This window comes from Eretmochelys imbricata, chromosome 2 (assembly GCF_965152235.1).
Source record: "Eretmochelys imbricata isolate rEreImb1 chromosome 2, rEreImb1.hap1, whole genome shotgun sequence".
In the NCBI taxonomy this organism is placed as follows: domain Eukaryota; kingdom Metazoa; phylum Chordata; order Testudines; family Cheloniidae; genus Eretmochelys; species Eretmochelys imbricata.
This window is the reverse complement of record NC_135573.1, coordinates 167,004,223-167,016,842: the sequence shown is the minus strand read 5'-3', so window position 1 is coordinate 167,016,842 and position 12,620 is coordinate 167,004,223. Positions and strand designations below refer to the sequence as shown.

The window sequence follows — 12,620 nt, the reverse complement described above, 5'->3', positions numbered from 1 at the left end:
AAACCTCTTGTCAAGGTTCCTCCCCCACTCTGAACTCTAGGGTACAGATGTGGGGACCTGCATGAAAAACCTCCTAAGTTTATCTTTACCAGCTTAGGTCAAAACTTCCCCAAGGTACAAAATATTCCACCCTTTGTCCTTGGATTGGCCGCTACCACCACCAAACTAATACTGGTTACTGGGGAAGAGCTGTTTGGACGCGTCTTTCCCCCCAAAATACTTCCCAAAACCTTGCACCCCACTTCCTTGACAAGGTTTGGTAAAAAGCCTCACCAATTTGCCTAGGTGACTACAGACCCAGACCCTTGGATCTTAAGAACAATGAACAATCCTCCCAACACTTGCACCCCCCCTTTCCTGGGAGATGTTGGATAAAAAGCCTCACCAATTTGCATAGGTGACCACAGACCCAAACCCTTGGATCTGAGAACAATGAAAAAGCATTCAGTTTTCTTACAAGAAGACTTTTAATAAAAATAGAAGTAAATAGAAATAAAGAAATCCCCCCTGTAAAATCAGGATGGTAGATATCTTACAGGGTAATTAGATTCAAAAACATAGAGAACCCCTCTAAGCAAAACCTTAAGTTACAAAAAAGATACACAGACAGAAATAGTTATTCTATTCAGCACAATTCTTTTCTCAGCCATTTAAAGAAATCATAATCTAACTAGATTACTTACTAAAAGTTCTAAGACTCCATTCCTGGTCTATCCTCGGCAGAAACCAGCATATAGACAGACACACAGACCCTTTGTTTCTCTCCCTCCTCCCAGCTTTTGAAAGTATCTTGTCTCCTCATTGGTCATTTTGGTCAGGTGCCAGCGAGGTTACCTTTAGCTTCTTAACCCTTTACAGGTAAGAGGAGATTTCCTCTGGCCAGGAGGGATTTTAAAGGGGTTTTCCCTTCCCTTTATATTTATGACACCTCTAAAGAAGGAGATTCCACCACCTCCCTAGGTAATGCATTCCAGTGCTTCACCACCCTCCTAGTGAAAAAGTTTTTCCTAATATCCAACCTAGACCTCCGCACTGCAACTTGAGACCATTACTCCTTGTTCTGTCATTTTTCATCTGAGCAAGGATTACCTGTGACGCTTCCTGGGGTACCCAGAGTTCTGAGGCGCCTTGCTCCACCTGCCCTTAGCGTGAGGAAGCCTTGTCTGTACCTCCCAGGAGTCAGCTCCCTGACTTTCCCAGGCACTGGCAACACAAGCACTCCCCTCAACCCAGGCGAGCTCCACTGTCCCCGCCTAGCGATAGGCACACTCCAACCTCTGAGTCCTCCGAACATCTGCCTGCAGTGTCCAGCCCCTTATCCACTGGCCACTCACAGAATTACCAGACCCGCTGTCCCCAAAGGAACAATACACCGCAGCTGGCTACTTACCCCTTAGAACACAGCTCCACTTAACACACAGCACTGAGATTTGTTTATAGAGAGAGCAAGTACAAGTTTATTTAACAAAGAATAGAAATTCATATGATAGCCATCAGAAATATTGGGAAAAAAGTGTTCTTTATATATATATAAAAAAGTCAGAACATGCATTTTGAGGCTAAACTCAACTAACAAGATGCCCACTAGTCTAACAGAGGACTGCTTATCCCAAAGTCCTTCTCACTGTGTTTTTCAATCAGCATGCAGAGACCCTTCTTTCATGAGCCCAAACTCACTGGCAGCTTGCCTCCACGATGAAGGATGCCAGGGTATCTCTCTGCACCCCCAGATATACCAAAATAGACCTTTGTTCTTCATTCTAAAACTGGGTTCCTGCCCATGCCATCCCCATTTACCTCTTCCTGTTAATTTTCCTTCTGAAGTCCCCACAATCCCCTTATTCACATTTGACTCATTATGTAAATCGACTCTCATTGTAAGGCACACAATGGTCAGCCAGAGAGATAAATGTCTTCCATCTTCTGTCTGGTGGAACCTGACCTAAGGCTTGCTACCTCTGGGTGCCCTGCCTTTAACTACAAGGCCTTAGGAGCATAATTTCCTCTACATATGTCCTTACACATTATCCACATATACATTTAGCAAAGATTTATGATAATCAGTGTGACATAGGCTTTTAATAGAAACCTTATGTGACACTCTTTGGTAAGCTAGAATGTAAACACAGTACCAGACCCAGGGGATCCCTGAAACTCTTATGTTATGCTCTTTGGCCAACTGGCATCAAGAGATCCTTGGATCCTATTACCCTCAACTTCCATCCTGACTCAGGCCTAAGGGTCAGCCACAATCTGCATCTTACAAACTTTTTTAAAAACTGCAAACTTGCTCCCATTGCAGTTAATGACAGTTTTGCCATCAGCCTCAATAGAGGCAGGATCAGGCCCCACGCATTTGCCAAATGCAATATGCCACTTTGAAAATGTCTCATCTACATCCCCCTGCAGTAGGGTTGCATCCTCATTTACATCCTCGTTTGGCCGGGAGTCTCCCGGAATTGGGCTTGATCTCCCAGAGGCTACTCAAGCCAATCCAGGAAATTTTAAGCTGCTAAAAGTGCAGTGCCACAGTGGGGCTAAGGCAGGCTCCCTGCCTGCCCTGGCTCTGCGCCATTCCCGGATGTGGCCAGCATGTCTCTGTGGCCCCTAGGTTCAGGGGGAGCAAAGGGGTCTCTGTGTGCTGCCCCTACCCTGAGTGTTGACTCCACAGCTCCCATTGGCTAGGAATGGAGAACAGCGGGCAATGGGAGCTGCAGGGGTGGTGCCTGTGGGTAGGGGCAGCATGCAGAGTCGCATGGGCCACCCCTGAGCCTAGGAGCTCCTGCTGGACATGCCACCACTTCCGGGAGCCACCCGAGGTCAGTGCCGCCTGGCCGGAGCCTGAACCCCTGCCCCAGCCCTGAGCCTCCTGCATTCAAACTCCCTCCTAGAGCCCACACCCCCTCCTGCACCCCAACCCCCTGTTCCAGCCGAGTCCCCTCCCACACCCAAACTCCTGCCCCAGTCCTAAGCCCCCTCCTGTACCCCAACCTTCTGCCTCAGGCTCAGCCAGGAGCCCCCTCCTACACTCCAAACCCCTCAGCCCAGAGCTCACACCCCCTCCTGCACCCCAACCCCCTGCCCCAGCCTGCTAAAAGTGAGTGAGGATGGGTGAGAGCAAGCGACCAAGGGGGGGGGGGGGGGGGCTAGAGTGAGCAGGCGGCAGGGGCTCAGCAAGGGGGGGGGGCAAGGGCAGGGCCTTGGGGAAGAGGCACGGTAGATCCTGGGTTGCACTTAAATTCAAAAAGTGATCTTGTGCATAAAAAGGTTGGAGACCACTGTTCTACAGTATTTTCAGCACGATGTGGTAACAAGAGTACAACTGGGCTTCAGAAAATCTGGCTTCAAACCCTGGCTCTGCCACACACTTGCATCATCTTTGGGCACTTAAACTGACATTTTCAAACTTGGGTGCAACACAGTTGGTTGGCCTAAGCCTCTCTGTGCCTCAGTTTCCCTCATCAATAAAATGGGTAAGAACTTGTAGAAACTTTCAGGCACTTGCAGTATTTGAGGAGTGGTCTTGTTCCTGACTAGGTAGTTTAGAATGCCTTCAATGATTAAAACACTAGCTGGAGACTTGGAGACCTACCACAGAATGTGAACTTGGGTAAGTCATTTAGTTTCCCTTCACCTCAGTTCTCATATGTAGAATGGAGGTGTTGTGAGGATAACTACAGTAAAGACTTCAAGGTACTTAGATAATATGGTTGGATATTAGGAAAAACTTTTTCACTAGGAGGATGGTGAAACACTGGAATGCGTTGCCTAGGGAGGTGGTGGAATCTCCTTCCTTAGAAGTTTTTAAGGTCAGGCTTGACAAAGCCCTGGCTGGGATGATTTAATTGGGGATGGGTCCTGCTTTTGAGCAGGGGGTTGGACTAGATGACCTCCTGAGGTCCCTTCCAACCCTGATATTCTATGATTTTATGGTAATGGGACTGTATAAGTACCTAAAATAAATGGATCCTAAAATAAGCTCTGGTTTTACAAAATATACTTTATTACTAGGCATGGAAGGATGAAATGTTTATCAGTAAGTGTTGGTAAACGTTAATATGACCGAGTGCGTGAGCACACACAAATATTTCCATCAATAACAGAAATTTACAAATAGACAAAGTAAGAAAAAGGGCTGTGTGAGAACTTAAAGGTTGATATAAAGTTATTTTCTTTGTACAGTTTGACATGTGATGTTGATAATTTGTGTTTTAACATTTATAAAGCATTAACTTTTTGAATTGCAAAGTCCACTGTCATGAAATAATTACTAACTCCCCTATTGTTTGACTTCCCCCAGAATTTCCCACAACTCTGAGAAATTAAATAGATTAAATTGAAAATGCTTAAAAATAAACAATATTATCCACTGAAATTACAAAAAGGTCAAAAATTGAAATCTGCCAAGCCTATTTATAATTGGTAATAATCACTTTTTCGTAATTAAATTGATGCACGGAGAGCCTGATGGGTTGTGTAATTAATATATTCACTTTGCTCTTAAGTCTTTTACCAACAATTCTGAAAAATATTCCCTTTGTTCTCTAGTTCCTCAGTTGTTGCTACCAAAAATCATGAATTAAGGGTTTGCTTTTCCAGGCCAAGGACTGTGGATTGAGTGTGTTTGTTTGGGGGCTCTGTTTACTTTCAGAATTAAAATCCCTCTCCTTGCAGAAGAAACAACCTTTGTAAAACACAAAGGAAATGAAGTTTTTATCTGTTTATATAGAAGGCAAAACTGAGTTGTATATATTGCATGTTCACACAAGTTCTAGTGAGAAGGTTGCTTTCCATTCTTGCTGTTTTTAAAAGCGCTTTTTTTTCTTTAAAGCTACACCCTATGCTAAGTGAACAGTGATGATACCTTCCCTTTTATTGCAAGCAAACAAAGGTTGCCATGGTGAGCAGGCTCAAGAGGCGGAAGAAATATTGGCGAGAGCTGATGCTCATGTCCACCAGAGCCCTGAGCTGAAATTTTTTTTCATCTTTTGGCTTTTTCAAGGATCACCTGGTACACAGCAAGAAAGTGTTTTGTATCGATGTGGTCTTTCAAACGTAATTAACAGCCAGTTTTCACAGGCCCAGTTTATATAAAACTGCAATAATCGTTGGGTGTTTGCCTCAGGGAATGATTGGCAGCCTCACATTCACGTTATCTTTGCTAAGCCCTCTCTTACTTGTATCATTATTGTTTCAAGAGCGAGAGGATCAGCAGCACAAATTGCCTTATCTCAAGCGGCAGCACGGAGCTCACACTCACTTTCGATTCCTAAATTTGAACGATCCTCAGTATCTTACAAAATTACAGGCCATCAAGTGTTGTCAGTTGGGAAGGGTGACATTTGCTGCTGATAAACAACAGGCATAATTGCCTGCTGTCGTCAGAACAAAATTGATGCTGTTGAGACCCATGAAGAAAGGTTGGTTTCACGTACATGCAAAACCCATAGTCATCCTAATGGAAATACTCCTAACACAACTAACGGCATTGGGGTCAGAATGGAATAACTCTGAATTTACACTGGTGTAAGTGAGGACAACACAGCTGAGCCAAAAATCTTGACTGTCTTTAAGTAGTTGTGTTAAGTATATTTTTGATTGAGGAGATCACGTACCAGTGAGTTTGAAGGGAGAACAAGCATTAATGGAGAAGCTTCTGAAACACAACATATTGTTACACACACATACAAACCAGCAGGTCTATCCTTGTAAGAAGATTTTATTGTTGCCTGGATTTTGTTGTTTGTTATATGGGAAATGTAGCCAATATTCATTTAGCAGGTCAACTTTTTAATAGATTTTTGCCTTTTGCTGCACTGGAGTTTTACTCTACTAATTGGATTATTTAATTTCATTATACCTTTTAGTTTCTAAATTATAAACAGCTTCATTTTAGTCCTATATATTTCATTTTGTTGCATAAAGTGTATTTATTAAAATCATATTTGTTTCTTTAACAAATGCTCCTGTCAGTGGACTTTCTACTATACTCTGCTCTGTTATATACGGTGGACACTCTTGAATACTCTTTTCTATTACTGTAGTTATAGTGCTCTTCTTCTTTGATAAGAGGTGGACATTTTAAAAATAGCCTGTAACAAAATGTTGAATGTTTTTGAGTGAAGTTTAAGGAAAACCTTTTCAACCCTTTTCGCAGAGCTTTAAGTGTTCATAATTAGCACTCAAAATCATAGAATATCAGGGTTGGAAGGGACCTCAGTAGGTCATCTAGTCTAACCCCCTGCTCAAAGCAGGACCAATCCCCAATTTTTGCCCCAGGTCCCTAAATGGCCCCCTCAAGGATTGAATTCATGACCCTGGGTTTAGCAGGCCAATGCTCAAACCACTGAGCTATACCTTCCCCTCCCACACCCCAAATCCTTGTGTGTGTTCAACTTGAAGTTATTCTTCACTCCCAAATGCTAAAGTACCCTGTAGCATTACTGCATGGCATTAAATAGTTGCTGTGTCTGCCAGCTAGACTGTGGCAAAAGTAGCAAGTTCCATTCCAAGAGAAATTCCAATATTTTCCATTTGTTTTTACTTTGAATTGGAACACACAGCTGAAATAAAAAAAAATTCATGGAATGGAAAGCTCCAAAAATTTTCAATTCAAAACATTTTGTTTTGACATTTCCTGTCAAAATAAAATATTTCAACATTCCTGGATCAAAATGGCTCATTTCACTTTGTTGGGCTGAATAAAAACATTTAATTTCATATTGGTTTGTCATTAGTCTGTGTCCCCCTGAGTAGATACAGTGCTTCCTAGAAGCTGTAGTTCAAATGCCTCATGCTTCCATTCTCCTCCGTGGGCCAAGTTGCCTGGCCAGATTACATCCCATGATCTACTGTGGAATCACATGATTCCCGTGATGGACCATGTCTGTTCAACCAGAAGGGGAGACTTCATTGCATCATGAGATATGTAGTCCAACCAGAGAGCTCAGCTCATAGAGAAGAACAGGGACATGAGGCCTTTCTTAAAGACACCATGCATGGTCTCTGAGACTTCTCCAGCAGCCAGCTCACAAAGTCTCTCTGTCTCTCTCCCTCTCTCTCTCTTGTTGTTGTTGTTACTTCTTGGTATTTCCTGCAATGCACATATAGTCTCTGTAATTTTATTCTTTCAAAGTGTGTTATTTTAGTGTTTTGACTGGTATATGCATTTCATAATTTTTATTTCTCTTACTACTCAAAGAATTAAATTTAAGTGTGAGTTTTAAAATGCCTAACCTGGCTGGAGTAATTATCCCAATGGTAACTTTTAAAAAACTATATATCTTTTTTTTTTTTTTGTTTCTACTGGTGGTGCACATCTGCACATACCTTGGTGCACATAACAAAATTTATTCCTCACATAAATGGAAAAAATTAGAGGGAACATTGCTTTCCAGTGCAAATGTTTTTAACCATACCCTAATATCATGAGGTAAACATTAGATTTCAGGCATACATGTGGGATCTTATGCCAGAGTAGAATTTTCCTGGAGAGCTTGTGGCAGGTTGAATGAAGCATTTGTGAGATAGGAGGGTTAAAAACCAAAGCAAAAATCCCCCTTGTTTTTAAACTTTTTGAAAAAGGTTCCTACCCCTCCTCCCTGCAATCATATCTCGATAGATAGATAGATAGATAGATAGATAGATAGAGCAAGAAACTCCTTTTTTTGGTTTTGTTCTGTTAGCTACAATGAGAACTGCTTCCTTTGACATGCAAGGCTTTAATTTAGTTATTAAAAGTAGTTTGTGCGTACATTAGGAATCTCATATCACTTGGATGTCAGTTTGCTAGCACCCATATCAGAGTTGCTGTATCTTATGAATAATGGAAGTGCTATAATCCTCCTTTTTTACAGATGAGGAAATGGAGGCACAGAAAGACTAAGGCTACATCTACACAGGAGCTGAAGATGTAATTTCCAGCTCAGATAGAGATACCGATGCTAACTGTCATCAAGCTAGCATGCTAAAAACAGAAACATAGCTGCTGCAGTGGGGCAGGCTGAGTATAGTTCCATCTTTGTGTTCCATCTGAGTACAGTTCCATCTGAAACACAAGAAGGGTATTTGGGCATCTAGCCATGCTGCCACAGCTATACTGCAATTTTTAGCATGCTAGTACACAAGTAAGTCTAGCTCCAGTATAGAGATACTCTAAGTGATTTGCCCAAGGTCATCCAGGGACTCTGTGGCAGAGCCAGGAAGTGAACCCAAACTTATTGATTCCCAGTCCACTTCCCTAATAACAAAGCCATCCTTCCTCATATGTTAGATCTTGTAGGAGAGTCTAGATATTATGGGAGAAGTGTGTGCCCTATTGGATGGAGAAGGAGGATAGGAGACAAGTACTTCTGAGTTTTGTTACCACTTCGCCACACTATGGAACTTTAACATTACTTGGATTTACACAGCACCTTTTACTAATGGATCTCAAAGTGCTTGAGACGTATTCATTGTGTCTCAAAACTCTCCCACGGCGGGTAAATTTACAGATGGGAAAACTGAGACTTGGGTAGGTTAAGTGACTTGCCCTAGGCCACACAGTGAGTCAGTGAGAGAGAGAGAGAGAGAAGAGGGGCTGGTTAAAACTCCCAGACCAATACATAGTCTGCTAAATCACAGTGCACCCCCCACCTCACCAAGTTAATCATTTAATCCCTCATTGTCAGTTTCGCCATATAGGTAAAGTCACCATATAAGGATGCACAGCTAGGAGGAGAAAAGGAGTACTTGTGGCACCTTAGAGACTAACCAATTTATTTGAGCATGAGCTTTCGTGAGCTACAGCTCACTTCATCGGATGCATACCGTGGAAACTGCAGCAGACTTTATATACACACAGAGATCATAAAACAATACCTCCTCCCACCCCACTGTCCTGCTGGTAATAGCTTATCTAAAGTGATCATCAAGTTGGGCCATTTCCAGCACAAATCCAGGTTTTCTCACCCTCCACCCCCCATACACAAACTCACTCTCCTGCTGGTAATAGCCCATCCAAAGTGACAACTCTCTACACAATGTGCATGATAATCAAGGTGGGCCATTTCCAGCACAAATCCAGGTTCTCTCACCCCCTCACCCCCCTCCAAAAAACACACACACAAACTCACTATCCTGCTGGTAATAGCTCATCCAAAGTGACCACTCTCCCTACAATGTGCATGATAATCAAGGTGGGCCATTTCCAGCACAAATCCAGGTTTTCTCACCCCCCCACCCCCATACACACACAAACTCACTCTCCTGCTGGCAATAGCTCATCCAAACTGACCACTCTCCAAGTTTAAATCCAAGTTTAACCAGAACGTCCAGGTCGGGGGGGGGGGGGGATAGGAAAAAACAAGGGGAAATAGGCTACCTTGCATAATGACTTAGCCACTCCCAGTCTCTATTTAAGCCTAAATTAATAGTATCCAATTTGCAAATGAATTCCAATTCAGCAGTTTCTCGCTGGAGTCTGGATTTGAAGTTTTTTTGTTGTAAGATAGCGACCTTCATGTCTGTGATTGCGTGACCAGAGAGATTGAAGTGTTCTCCGACTGATTTATGAATGTTATAATTCTTGACATCTGATTTGTGTCCATTTATTCTTTTACGTAGAGACTGTCCAGTTTGACCAATGTAAATGGCAGAGGGGCATTACTGGCACATGATGGCATATATCACATTGGTGGATGTGCAGGTGAACGAGCCTCTGATAGTGTGGCTGATGTTATTAGGCCCTGTGATGGTGTCCCCTGAATAGATATGTGGGCACAGTTGGCAACGGGCTTTATTGCAAGGATAAGTTCCTGGGTTAGTGGTTCTGTTGTGTGGTATGTGGTTGTTGGTGAGTATTTGCTTCAGGTTGCGGGGCTGTCTGTAGGCAAGGACTGGCCTGTCTCCCAAGATTTGTGAGAGTGTTGGGTCATCCTTTAGGATAGGTTGTAGATCCTTAATAATGCGTTGGAGGGGTTTTAGTTGGGGGCTGAAGGTGACGGCTAGTGGCGTTCTGTTATTTTTCTTTGTTAGGCCTGTCCTGTAGTAGGTAACTTCTGGGAACTCTTCTGGCTCTATCAATCTGTTTCTTCACTTCCGCAGGAGGAGAAGAGAACAACAGTGCATTGGGGAGAGCCAGCCTCATATCCTCATGCTGTCACCTTTCACGTGGCGAGGACTTAGTGCAGACAGAGTGAGAATTGCTAGACAAAGAGGACTAAGGGTAGTGTTTACTTTGGTGCTTGCTTGAGCTAAAGGTAGCAACTCTAGGACTGACCAGAGTCGAGTTTCCAGGCTAAGAAATATATATCAGGGTGTCACTGAGCTACACTTTAAAAAAAACTGCCCAATAAAGAAAAGTCTCAGCTTAAAAAAAAGATGGAGATGGAATTAAGGGTGTAAATACAGTATCCATAACAAAGAAAAATCTTTAAGGCCATATAGTTCAAAGGTAAGGTTACACTTGATAATGAGAAAACACCATTTTGTATAAGAGTGCAAAGTTTACGTACAACTCTCCCCTCATATCCCTGTCCACTCTCCAACCTGAAATCATGAGATTTCTTAGGGTACATCCACACTGCAGCTGGGAGGTGTAATGCCCATCTTGGGTGGATGTACATATGCTAGCTCTGATCAAGCTAATGCACTAAAAATAGCAGTGTGACTGCAGTGACAGGATAGCCACTCAAGTACAATCTCATCTGAGATCCCAGGTTTGTATTCAGGCATCTAGCCCGAGCTGCCACCTGTACTGCCTTGGCCACACTGCTATTTTTAGCTATCAGAGCAAGTGTGTGTGCATCTATCTGAGCTGGGAAATACATCTCCCAGCTACACCGTGGACGTACCCTTCGTGCCTACACACCACACGTATTTCAGCAATGACAATATGACTCTCATAGCCCGTTATATTGTATCACATTGTTACACACATGAAGGTGCTACCCATGTGACCAGAGACAATTCTCTAGTTCACCTTCTCTTGATAGAACATCAGCATCTCACCTTTTAAACATCATATGTCCAAAAAAGACCAAAGACCAAACTCTCAGCTGAGCTTCTTAATACACTTCCCTTCACTGAAAATGTTATGACCCTATTTCCTTCTATTTATTCTATTAAATGTGGTGGTCAAGAGACTATACTTATATTCTATATAAGAGAGACTATAGTCAGGAGATTATACAGATATTCAATTCAAATGTTTGTTGCACGAACTTGACTTTGTAAGTGAATTAGGACCCTTTCTAACTCCTGAAATCAAGGGAAAATGTCCATTGCCTTCATTGGGAGCAGAAGGATGTTGATCTCTTAGTTGTAAGTAATCATCATATGCAAAGTTTCTCTGTACAAAGGCTTACAGCCTGTCTCTGCTTCTATTAAATCTGAAGGGGTTCCACAAAGCAGAAACATTTTGATCTTCCCTTCATTAGGGCTTTGGTTTGAAGGCTTTATTAAACAATGAGGACATGCACATTCACTGCACGGTCTGTTTTCTCATTCTGTCTTACCTGAATGACTCCTCCACCTTCGCTGTCCTTCCCAGCTAAAAACTCTTCAGGCAAATTAATCATCTTTCCCAGCCAATCCAGCATGACTGTCTCCAGCTCTGTGCAAGCTGGACTTGCAGCCTATATTGGGGAATGAAACAAAGGGAATAAACCAACTACAGTAGCTTGCCTTTTAAAATTTAACATTTACCAACAGTTGCCAAACATTGGTCTCTGAGGGTATGTCTCTGGAACCTGGGCTTATGGACTTAGTGTTTCCAAGTCCATGCTTGAGCATCCACACTGCATTGTAAACTTGAGTTTACAGTTGCCAGACCCAGGTCTCACAGCTGTGCTATTGTGTTCATACTGTACTACACAGACCTTCTGACGTGGGCCTGTGGCTTGACCTGAGTCCACACTGCAAAACAGCAGGGCTTGGACCTGAGTCTTAGTGGGACTCATGCTCTGATCCACCGCTGTAGCAGGGTCCTAGGACCTGGATCTTGAGTGCTTGCTGACCTGAGTCAGACAGATTTGTGTGTGGATGGAAGGGTGGGTGACTGGGCTCAAGCCTGAGTCAGAACCTGGGCTGAGTGTGCAGTGCAAACATACCCTGGAGACCCCACAAGTATTCCCCTACACTCAGATTAGGAGAGCTCATTTGTGTCCCTGCGTTCTGCCCAACCTGGCACATTATACAGATCATGGAAGCAAGCTGCAGAGAAGTTAGGAGAGTGTCAGTGAAGAGTCATCCCACCTGCCCAGCCAGCAGGATCAGGGTAGGGAGTTCCCTTATCTCCTCCCTCTTCTAGTAGTGGGGAGTGGAGAAAGCTTAGTGGGACCACAGCGTGACAGTAATCACAGGAAAAATTGCTTGAGGTAGCAGCCATGCGGTGCTCACATGAGGGGGTTCCCATACCTTACTCCTACTACATACTAAAAGATCACTGTACCATATTCTTACTTACACATATGACTGTCAAATGTCAAACTAAGGGTCTGCTTCTGACACACTTACTCACATGGAGTAGTGCCTTACTCTGAACAGTCCCACTGACATAAATTTTTAAAATAATCCCCCAAACCAAAAACAAAACAGTCCACGACACACACAGTTCTCTTCATGTGGAAAGGATGAGAAAG

At 43.1% G+C, this 12,620-nt stretch overlaps 1 protein-coding gene across 1 annotated transcript in view; it reads right to left on the bottom strand.

Moving 5' to 3' along the window:
* Positions 1-12,620, bottom strand: part of DDC (dopa decarboxylase) — a 107,463-nt gene that overhangs the window by 67,775 nt on the left and 27,068 nt on the right. Inside the window, exon 5 of the mRNA XM_077810938.1 lies at positions 11,496-11,615. Within this exon, the coding sequence (XP_077667064.1) occupies positions 11,496-11,615 (120 nt within the window). The remainder of the gene's footprint in view (positions 1-11,495; positions 11,616-12,620) is intronic.